The 12,324-nt window shown below is 39.8% G+C and overlaps 1 protein-coding gene across 4 annotated transcripts in view; it reads right to left on the reverse strand.

Moving 5' to 3' along the window:
- Positions 1 to 9,923: 9,923 nt before the first annotated feature.
- Positions 9,924 to 12,324, reverse strand: part of PAIP1 (poly(A) binding protein interacting protein 1) — a 37,812-nt gene continuing 35,411 nt past the window's right edge. For all 4 annotated transcript variants that reach the window (XR_010602158.1, XM_065598899.1, XM_005282189.4 and 1 more), the window contains one exon: positions 9,924 to 11,326. Coding sequence is in view for 3 of the 4 variants with exons in the window: in XM_065598899.1 (XP_065454971.1) it covers positions 11,233 to 11,326 (94 nt within the window). In the remaining variant the exon portion in view is untranslated. The remainder of the gene's footprint in view (positions 11,327 to 12,324) is intronic.

Raw genomic sequence — 12,324 nt, forward strand, 5'->3', positions numbered from 1 at the left:
CTTGGTGCATGGGGCTGAGGCCTGGCACTGCAGCCTCCTGCAGGAACTGTCTGTAGCTGACTATGTGAGGGAGCACAAGAGGAGCAGGGAATGGAACATGGTTGCAGTGGAAATGCATCCATTTTAGGTTCCTACACCTCTGCTCATACTACCTCTCTTATACTATCACACCCCTGGTCAACAGTGGACACCCCAGGAGGAACTTTACTCATGTAAGAAAAGACTGATCTTGAAGACATCAGCATGTGACATTATTGCCTGACCCAGAACTGGGCCCCGAGATGGCAAACGGGGTTCGTCGCCCGGTGTGCTTGGCACTAATAAAGACACCGAGGGGAGAAAGCAAGCCAAGTTTATTTCAGAGCTCTGAAATGGCACTAGAAGACCAGCATGTCTCAAATCCAGCGCAACAAATACAAACAACTTTTACCTTTTATACTTCAAACTGTTTGCATACATCTCTTTGTCTGGCTGTTCCCCCTTACCCCTCCCTTCCAGACAACTGTTACAATAAGCTCTACATAAGCTTGTGAGAAAACTTTCTCAGTCTTTGCGACCTTGAGTTAGACGCCTGCAAACTAACTACCCCGCTTCTTATCTCTATTATTTCTGCTAGTGTGAGTGAAACTGCAGCCATCTGCTAAAAACGCTGACCAATACATTTCTGCTTCAGCCTACTTCAGAGCATGTAAGCAGTTAGCATAGAAGTAGGAGAGAGTTCCCAAGATGGAGTCACTGTGGTTCACAGACCCAGAGCAAAAGAGCTTCATCGGCACTTTTGGCCTTCCACTCTCCCGAGTTACCTGGTAGCTATGCCTAGTGGACCCCAACAACATGTCTGTATATAATGATACTGGACCTAGTCCACCCACTGATAGAAATTATACTATTCCTAAAACTAGCTTTCAGGGTCTGGCTGTTTTACATATATGGGATGGATATGGGTTACTGTGAAATAATCAAAATAGTTGTAAAGTTATACAGAATAGTAGAAGCTGTTATTGCAGAAATGTCAAAAGAGAAAGAACTGAAATGGTAGGCTTTCAGCACTGCCTCACCTATGCAAAGTGCATAAGAATGGCCGTACCGGGTCAGACCAAAGCTCCATCTAGCCCAGTATCCTGTCTACTGACAGTGGCCAATGCCAGGTGCCCCAGAGCGAGTGAACCTAACAGGCAATGATCAAGTGATCTCTCTCCTGCCATCCATCTCCATCCTCTGACAAACAGAGGCTAGGGACACCATTCCTTACCCATCCTGGCTAATAGCCATTAATGGACTTAACCACCATAAATTTATCCAGTTCTCTTTTAAACGCTGTTATAGTCAAGTATATTCTCCACAATTGTGCTAACTCTCCATTTCTGAAATGAAAGAAATTACTGGGGATACATGAACTGAACCAGAGTTTACAAATCAGCCTTTCAGTAATGGATGTGACATCAATGGATTATTCCAATATTCAGTGTATTTCTTACATTCCCAGCTCCTGAAGGCATGTGACTATATACTTTCATTTTTTATAAAATATTAATCTTCTATCCCTCATGCTTGCATAGGAAAGCCTGAAAACATGATCTGAGTGTAAAAAGGTGTTAAACAGAATATAAGTAAAAAGAAATATATATATATATATATATTTAAAAATCATAATTTTTAAAGCATATTTATATTTGGGGCAGCCTGCTTTTTGAGCACTCATGGTTGTCAATATTGTCACTGATCAACATGTTCTCTAGGTCTCTGCTAGGGATGGGATGATACTAAACATCACGATCGCTGCAGTAGGAGTTGCAGAACCATCCTTTAGTCATAGAGTCTAAGCCCATAAGGGACCATTGTGATCATCTAATCTGACCTATGTAGCACAGGCTCTAGAACTTTCCCAAAATATTTTCTAGAGCATATTTAAAAAAAAAATCCAATCTTGATTTTAAAATTGTCCGTGATATAGAATCCACCACCACCTTTGATAAATCGCTCCAATGGTTAACTACTCTCACCATTAATTTTTTTTACCTTATTTCCAATTGAATTTGTCTAGTTTCAACTTCCAGGATCAGGATATCTTTTTCTGCTAGATTTAAGAGCCCACTATTAAATATTGGTTCCCCATGCAGGTACTTATAGATTGTAAACAAGTCTCTACTTAACCTTCGCTGTTAAAATAAGTAGATTGAGCTTGAATCGGTCACTATAAGGCTTATCTAATCCTTTAATCATTCTTGTGGCTCTTCTCTTAACCCTCTCCAGTTTATCAATATCTTTTGAATTTATCTCTATTTCAATGGTTTAAGGTGGCAGCTGAGTGATACATCACAGGGGTTGCTAAGGCTGGGAGGGGGAAACCTTAGTTTCTGGATCCGTTACAGACCAGCAAATAGGGTGAGTTATTTTTTAAGCACCTATCTAATATATAGAAAGCAAAATTGTGCCATTATGGGCAAAACTTCAATTTGGGAGACATATACAAGAGGTTTCATGTAGCCAGTAGTAAAATATTCTTAGTTTCTTATATATATATATATATATATATATATATATATGGACTAATGATCATGACCTGATTATACAGAATCTGGTCAAACAGAAGAAAGTCCCAACCAGTAACATATATACCCTGATGCTTCAAAAAAGCTAATTTTCCCTAGCTTTGAGAAATTATGAGTCAAATTGACTGGAATAAAAATTTAGACAGAAAAACTGTGAATGAAAATTGGGAGTTCTTAAAGAAGAGTTTATGAGATGGCCAAAAACCTACAATTCCATAATCAAGGACAACTCTGGCTAAAAGCCCATGCTGGTTCAGAAGGCAGCAATTAGAAACAAAAAAGCAATACTGTATATTACAAATGGAAAACAGGAGAATAGAATTAGAATGCAATCAATATAAAAATTGGAAATTATGACATAAAAATGACTGGGGAAGCTAAAGACATCAGGGGAAAATGTCTGGCAGAGCTAAGCACAATAAAGTAGTGTAAGTACATTAGGAACAAACAAACAACAAAAACAACCCCAACCAAACAAAAAAAAATTGTATATGTCCATTACTAAGTGGAGATGGTAAAATTTTTAATAATGATGCTGAAAAGGTAAACGTTCAACATGTTTTTTATAAGGACTATTGATTAATCGCAGTTAACTCACGTGATTAACTCAAAAATATTAATCACACTGTTAAACAATAGAATACCAATTGAAATTTATTAAATATTTTGGATGTTTTTCTACATTTTCAAATATATTGATTTATATTACAACACAGAATGCAAAGTGTACAGAGCTCATGTGATATTTTTTATTACAAATATTTGCACTTTAAAAACGATAAACAGAAGAAATAATATTTTTTCCAATTCACTTCATACAAGTACTGTGGTACAATTTCTTTATCATGAAAGTGTAACTTACAACTATAGATATTTTTGTTACATAACTGCACTCAAAAACAAAACAAAGTAAAACTTTATAGCCTACAAGTCCACTCAGTCCTACTTCTTGTTCAGCCATTTGCTAAGACAAAAGTTTGTTTACATTTACAGGAGATACTGCTGCCTGCTTCTTATTTACAATATCAGTTGAAAGTGAGAACAGGCAATTGCATGGCACTTTTGTAGCTGGCATTGCAAGGTATTTATCTACCCCGCTATAACGCAACCCGATATAACATGAATTCGGATATAACACAGTAAAGCAGCGTTCCGGGGGCGGGGTGGGGGGCGGGGCTGCGCACTCCGGCAGATCAAAGCAAGTTTGATATAATGTGGTTTCACCTATAATGTGGTAAGATTTTTTTGGCTCTACATTATATTGGAGTAGAGGTGTATGCTAAACATTCGCATGCCCCTTCATGCTTCGGCCACCATTTCAGAGGACATGCTTCCATGCTGATGATGCTCGTTAAAAAATAATGTATTCATTAAATTTGTGACTGAACTCCTTGGGGGAGAATTGTATGTTCCCAGCTCTGTTTTACCTGCATTGTGCCATATTTCATGTTATAGCAGTCTCGGATGATGAGCCAGCACATGTTTGTTTTAAGAACACTTTCACCGCAGATTTGACAAAACGCAAAATAGGTACCAATGTGAGATTTCTAAAAATAGCTACAGCATTCGACCTAAGGTTTAAGAATCTGAAGTACCATCCAAAATCTAAGGGATGAGATGTGGAGCATGCTTTCAGAAGTCTTAAAAGAGCAACACTTCGATGGGGAATCTACAGAACCCAACCCACCAAAAAAGAAAATCAGCCTTCTGCTGGTGGCATCTGACTCAGATGATGAAAATGAACATGCATTGTCCGCTCTGCTTTGAATAGTTATTGAGCAGAAACTGTCATCAGCATGGACGCATGTCCTCTGGAATGGTGGTTGAAGCATAGAGGGACATATGAATCTATATCTTGTGATGCCGGCTACAACAGTGCCATGCAAACACCTGTTCTCACTTTCATGTGACATTGTAAACAAGAAGCAGGCAGCATTATGTCCTGCAAATTGTACCCAAACTTGTTTGTCTGACCAATTGGCTGAAGTAGGACTGAGAGGACTTGTAGGTTTTACATTGTTTTATTTTTGAATGCTGTTATTGTTTATACATAATTTATAAGTTCAACTTTCATGATAAAGAGATTGCACTACAGTACTTGTATTAGGTGAAGTGAAAAATACTATTTTATTTTTTACAGTGCAAATATTTGTAATTAAAAATAAAGTGAGCACTATACACTTTGTATTCTGTGTTGTAATTGAAATCAATACATTTGAAAATGTAGAAAACATCCAAAAATATAAATAAATAGTATACTATTGTTGTTTAACAGCACAATTAATCGCTATTAATTTTTTTAATCACTTGACAGCCCTAGTTTTTATGTTCTGTATTTTAAAGGATGTAGGATGATGAACTTGTAGCATATGAAGATGAAGTACTTTCTAGTTCATTAGTAGCTGACAAGGATGTTATCTACCAGAGATAAATATTTTTAAAGCAGAAGGCCCAGATATCTTGTACCCAAGATTCCTAAAAGAGATGGCTGAGAAGAGCTCTGGACCACTTAATGTTATTTTTAATAAATCTTGGAATACCAGGGAAATTCCAGAAGACTGTAAGCATGCTAATATTGTGCCAATATTCTACAAAGGTAAAGTGGGATGACTTGAGTACCTATAAACTGGCTAGCCTGACATCAATCTTGGGCAAAATAATGGAAAAGCTGAAAAGAGATTCAACTGCTAGAGAAGTAAAGGTCAGGAATATAACTAATGCCTTTCAACCTGGAAAGCAGGTCTTGTCAAACAAACCCAGTTTCATTAGTTAATGAGATTAAAAGTTTGGTTGACAAAGGTAACTGCAGAGATGTAATGTACACCTCTACCCCGATATAACGCGACCGGATAGAACACCGGTTCGCATACAATGCGGTAAAGCTCTGACACGCTGCTCTGAGCAGCGTGTTAAGGGGGCCGGGCCAGGGCCAAGGGGTTGGATAAAGGGCAGAGGGTCTCGGGGGCAGTCAGGGGCTCCCCCTCCAGGATCTAGGAGGCAGGAGCCATGGGGGGCAATTTTGGGGGCCCCTGCAGTCCCAGAGTGGCCCGGGGATTTAGCAGGAGGCCGGGAGCAGCCCGCTCTGCTTCCCATGCCCCGGCCCCAGCTGTGTTGCTTGGGGGAGGGGACTTGGGGGAAGGGATCCCCCACACACACACTCACCGGCAATGGCGGAAGCAGAGCAGCCCTGCTCCACTCCGCCAGCTCCCAGCTGCGGTGGGAAGCGGAGCGCCGCAGGTGAGTGCGGGACCTTTCCCCAACCCCTCTCCCCCCCCCCCCCCCCCAAGTGACACGGCTGGGGCAAGGAAAGCGGAGCGGGCTGGGGCCACGTTGCTCCGCTTCCCGTCGCCGGTGAGTGCGGAGGGCGTCCTTTCCCCAATCTCCCCGCACTCACCAGCAGCGGGAAGCGGAGCAGCCCGGCCCCAGCCTGCTCTACTCCGCCAGCTCCCAGCTGTGGTAGGAAGCGGAGTGCAGCAGGTGAGTACGGGGGGCATCCTTTCCCCAACCTCCCCGCGAAGCGGAGCGCCATGGCTGGGAGGTGGTGGAGTGGAGCAGGCTGGGGCCACGTTGCTCCGCTTCCTGCCGCTGCTGGTGAGTGTCTGTCAGGGGGCGGGAGGTGTGGATAGGGGTCAGAGCAGTCAGGGGACAGGGAGCAGGGGGGTTGGGTCCTGGGGGTGATTAGGGACAGGGGTCTCTGGAGGGGGCGGTCAGGGAAGAAGGGGGCCAAAGCAAGTTCAATACAACACGGTCTCACCTATAACGCAGTGAGATTTTTCATCTCCCGAGGACCACATTATATTGGGGTAGGGGTGTACTTAAGACATTTGCAAAGCATTTGACTTAGTACCATACAACATTCTGATTAAAAAAAATTAGCTCTATACAATATCTATAAAGCACATGTTAAAAAGATTAAGAATTGGGTAACAGCTCAAAAAAAAAAAGGGTATAGCTTGATGAGACTGAGAAAGGATGGTGCTAAGGAAGTGGTTCAGGAGGTAATCAAAATCCAATAGCGTTTCCCCACACACTTTTTCAACCTGGGACTTGTCTACACAAAAATATGCATCTGACTAAATAATAGATCTGGTTGGAAGTTTTCTGATGAACATAATTTAGACAACACCAATTTGGTGTAGCAAAATGTTTCTCTGAATCTATTACAGAGTAACAAACCTTCTGCCAAAACACTATCAGCATTTCAGGATCCACAGCTCCAGCTAGGAAGCCCTTGAAGCCCTGACTAGAGTCAGGACTGAAAGGTCCCTGCATTGCAGCAGCAGCCCTGGAAACCATGCTGGAGCCGGGACTCTCGGGGCTGTTAGACTTCAGGGCAGGGAGCCTACCAGCCCTCTGAGGGAACCTATTCAGTGACAAGCAGCTATGAAATTGACAAGAGTGTCCATTTCATATTTTGTTTTAGGATCACCATATTTTGGTATTTCTAAGACAAAATTTTCAGGTATCTCCAGTTCACCATGACATTTTTGCAAATTTTCTTTCATTCTACATTGGAAAGAAAGATTCATAAATCCTGAAATCCCCTGCAAATTGAAATACCTGAATTTAAGCCAGTTCTATAAATTAGTTTTATTTCACACCAGGTGCTATTTTGCAGCAGTCTATCTGTGGACACAAATTTGGATTATTAATCTTTGTAGGATTTTTGTTCTCTCTAAAATACCAGGAATATTTGTTTTAAAGGAAGGATGGTTCTATGCTTATGGCATTGGACTAGGACTCAGAAACAGAGTTCTTATCCAGAGTGTGCTGTAAACTGTGTCACTTTATCATTATCCCCACTTTACAGATAAATAGTGCTCTACTGATTGAATTTACTGTAAGAACGATCTGTTGTTGAGTTGGTGGCTATGGAGCAATTGTGACATTGTGGTCAATTTGGTGAAGAATTTTACAATATGTTTGAGATGAGGTGGGAGGAAGGAACAAATCCAACAATATGTTAAGTGTAAGTACTGCAGTAGCAAGGATTATTGCAGCCAAAGCTGCAGTATGGTCTTGGGTGGGAAGGAAAGCTTTCTACCCCTTATATAGTGGTAACAGCCAAAAAGATAAACTTAGTGTGTGGGACTGCATTTGGCCCAGAGAGAAGAAATGCTGGAAAGTTGAACCATCATAAGTAGGATAAGCAGTGGCGGTGGGGGCTTAGTGATCTTATCAGCAGAAGAGTGCAGGCAGTGTCCCAGTGAACAGGACAGGGCACCATTAGATTAAAATACTCTTTACAGATCTAAATCAAGTCTCCCAATTTGACTGTGAGTCTCTTGATTTTTGGCACCACCTGTTGGACTCCTGAGCAGCTGCTTCATTCTTTCAATTAGGAAATCTGCGGACCTCAAGGAGAGGCACATTAGGCAGTCTCTCTATAATTTGCTTCTTCCAAGTAGGGTCTCTATGGATAGAGCACTGGAGGATTAGCCATATAAATACCAACATAGGAAGGCTCTACCAATAGGTGTCTAGATCACAGCCACCAAGCTGCTGCAGCTATACACACATGAAAGAAATGTGACATAGAAGAGCCAAACCAGGAGAATAAACATTTGATCGTGGAAGCTAGAGAACGAGAGAGAAAAAGTCATGCACATATACAGACCCTGAGGAGTGGGGAGGAGAGCCAGAAATCAGAGCCCATGTCAGGTGCTCAAGACTCTTGATCAGCAGCTCTTGAGAAACAGTGACTGTGGCTGGGGTGGCTTTCTCGAGCCAACTCTTCAGTGGCAGCGGCAGCAACAGATTCGTCTCCTACTGTACAGTCACATGCTGGAAGAGCAACCAGGGACCAAGAAAACATTGCTGTTGCTGGATAAAACAGCAGCATAGTGAAGAATGTGGTATAAAACTTACATAGAACCAGGCAGCTCAAGATAAAGGTCCTTCCCTTCACCACTCATTGTGGTCCTAAAGAAACGGTCTTCCAAGCAACTCTATTGCATAGCTTCCTCCAACCCCTGAAGAAAATAGGTAGGTTTTGAATTCTCCACCAAAATTAATTGATGGGGCTCTGCTACCCCTTGTTCTCACTCCCCAGCTGGCCTATAAAAAAAAGTAGCAGACAGGAATTTTGACTGACTTGTTAGTGAGTTAGGCTAGCAACTGGAACACTGTTCAGCTGCCTGTTGGTTTCTACCAGTGAAGTCTTCAGCTTGGAAGCCTGCCGCTTACATCCAGAAGCAGGGACAGGGGCAAGAGAAAACAGCAAAATCAGTTTAAAACCTACTTTAACCCCCCCCCCCACGTGAGAGACTATTATTGTGACAGATATAACAAATAAGATTAAACACTTGAATTAAGTTTGGGGTTCCCTATATTAAAAATGCAATTGTGTATGTGTTATTGTGGAATTGTATTAAACGTCTCTCGGAAACTGACTAATGCAATCTCTGGAAAGGATCAGGAATCAAAGGACTTTTTAGGACAATATATGTTGAAGTGGATTTCCTAGGAAATACTGGGGTCAGGGGAATGCAATGATCTAGCTCCGAGTCCATCCTTTTGAAACTGCGACTTGAGGAAAAACCCATTGTCTATTGATTATCTTTTCCTGGAAAACTCCAGATCAAAGACCCCTGAACTATATAAAGAATGAACTAAAAACTTTTTTTTTTTTTTTTTTTTTTGACAGAGAAGCCTGCTTAGGCAGTCCATCTTTAGTTGGAAATAACACAGTGAAGGCAGGAAACTGTTCAGCCTGGAAATACCCTGGTCAGAAGGGAGAGAGACACAGGTCTCCATCCAAGAGAGGCAACAGCCAGGGAAACTAAAAGCCCGAGAGTGGCTACTCTTGCTGGACCATTAAGGGGAAAATACAGGTGCAATTTGCCCCAAACTGAGACCCTCATAAAGGCCTGATTTAAAAAAATAATTGGGGAAGAGGTGTTAAAACAAGTTGGGTTTGGATGAAATGTTCTTTTCAAGAAAACTGCTTTGATGGATCTAGTTATATTATTTCTATGGTGATGTACTTGTACCTGAAAATGTGCAGAATAGATGTGTAAAGGAAATTTAATTTACTCTTAGCTGCAAATTCCAGATTGTGTATGGACATTTTAAAATGTGAATATTGTACTTATATATGTATATGTATATGTATATATGTATTGTCCTTTTATGAATTTGCTTTTCAAATCTGTATTACAGAAAAAAATTCTCAATGCAGTTGTGTAATCAAAAAATGTTAATCTGCTGCCTTCTTGCAAGTATAATTTGATAAATGCTTGAATATGAGATATTAAGTTGATTCAGTATTAGGCACTGAGTACATAGATATTGTTAAAATAAGCTGGGGAAACAAAAAATTCTAATCAAATTTTTTTTTGAAACCAGGAAAAGAAAAGCATAATGAAAATATTCCAAAGGAAACAAAGCTAGTTAAATTTTATTTTTCAAAACTTACTCTAAACTAATATGCTAAACAAATAAACAGCAAGAAAATGTAGTCAATGCTAATGGTATAGCTGATACACAAATTATTGTACCAAATGTATTACAGTGCAATATTAACAGAACTATTTACATGCATATTTACAACATGTGTTTTCTTTACATAAGCTATCTTACTTACTTCTTGGGAAGTTGGAAACATATGCATTTTGAGTTTGGTAATGGGTTCTACTTCATCTATCCAATACCAAATAGCATGAACCACTACAACTGAATTATAGGCAATAATAAAAATTGTCTTTGGGTATTTCAGAAAAACTACAAAACAAATTATTAGATTGGAGACAAGCAGCAGTTGACTTCAAAATTTGTTAATATATCTGAAATGTAAAAACTGATACAAACCAAACTACGGAATCAACACTCTAAATTGTATAAATTAATTAGGACGACTAAGGAGTGTCCTGGGGCTCTCTCAGAAGGGTAGACATGTTAATCATGTTAATCACATTCAAGAATACATAGATTCAAAGCTGCACACGTTGTAGAGCACGGGCTAAAACCTAGTTAGATTAATGTTTTCTTGTAGAAGAATGCAAAATATTTAGTAGAAGCTTCTGCTTGCAAAACTTGAAAATAGACAAGTGTCCTTAAAGCACCTGGCTTCCAAAGCAGTGCTTGTGTATTAATGGTGTCACATATTAAAAATGTTTATTCCAGAAAAGAACCCCAAATACCGCCACACATGTTGGAAAAAAAATAACTAGTTTTTTTCATGATTGTGATACACATTTAAAAAAAATCTACCCATCTGCAGTTGAGTTTCCTAACCTAAAAATATGTAATACCAGAAAATTCCTGTATGATAAAAAGGGTGAGGCAATCCTAGTGTATACTAAAATAAGTGAGCAATTTATTTTTAACTCAAGGTTTTCATGTCTTCCAAGAGAAATTTAGCATTTTAATGGGACAGTTCCCAGTTAGTAAAATTTTATTTCCATGTGATACTTTTCAAAACAATTTTATTGCAGCCAAAACATTGTTCATTTAACTGTACATAAAATAAACTATGATATATACACAACATTTTAAGTTACAGGGCATAAGTTTACAATTTTTGGCAGATTCAGTTTAACAAAATGGAAATTGCATAACTTTAATACTCAGAGAAACTCAACATCCTTAATTTGGTATACATGTGACAAGTTCTCGTGGTTTTCCCTGTTTACTAATCATACCTAAACTGTTTTATTAAGCTAATATTGTGTATAACATCTCACTGTTTTCTCTTACGTTCCGATTCTAAGCAGAATTTTTCATATGCTTCTTCAATTTCTGGATCCATCTCATCATCGATGTCATCAAAGTACCTGCAAAAAATTAAAAAACAAAAACAAAACATACTGTTAGGCTATATTTGTATAGTTTTCTTTTAAGAAAAACAAGTATACAGAGAAACAGAAAACAGATTAAATTGCAAGGTATTCTTTGGAGAAAAAAACATCTTTTCATAAATAATCATCAATATACCACAACTCTAATTAAGGGTAAAAAAGTTAAGGTCACCAGACAATACACTACCATGTTGGGACAATGTTTGGTAACAAAGTGGAGAGTGACACCTACTGTATAACCAAAACTATTTCCTGCAGTACCTAGGATATCCTTGGAGGTTTGACATGTCTGTTCAGTTTATGAGATTCAAATGGTGACACATCATAAAGTCGTATGGTTGCAGGCTCTGGCATACAGCCTCTTAAAAAAAAAAAGCCTGCATTCTCCAATGTTCTATGCATTGGACCAAATACTATGCTTACAGCCTGAGCCTGGAAGCCTATACAGCAATGAACAGCCCGCAGCCCGAGCCCCACGAGCCTGAATCGAGTGGCACAGGCCAGGCATAAGTTTTTCTTTGCTGTGTAAACATACCCTTAGAGTCCCACTGAGGTCAGTGGGCCTCAGTGCAGGCAGCAGCAATTTGCCATTGCAGTTCTCAATGCAGAATCAGGGTTTAAGCAGTCATTTCTAGCCTTTTTGGTTGTGAAAAAACCTTCCAAATGCAAACTGAATTGAAAGGAATGCAATGTTGTCTCCCCAAGCCTGCAGAGTCTGCAGCAATGTATTTGAGACACGTGAAATTCATTGAACTCAGTGGGTGAAGCCCTGAAACCTGATGACAGAGTCAAGACTTATTTCACTGCTTCTCATTGTAATAAAAACTTCCAGCTAATGTCCATGTCTATCAGTTTCATTCAGTAGTGGTTACTGCTGTGAGGGCAGCAGAGTGGCTGGTTGCTGTTAAGTATTGGGATGTATCCCTTTTTTCTAGAAAGGAAGCATTGAGACTAACAACCAAACCCTACTCCCA

Source organism: Chrysemys picta, chromosome 6 (genome assembly GCF_011386835.1).
Source record: "Chrysemys picta bellii isolate R12L10 chromosome 6, ASM1138683v2, whole genome shotgun sequence".
Lineage (NCBI taxonomy): Eukaryota > Metazoa > Chordata > Testudines > Emydidae > Chrysemys > Chrysemys picta.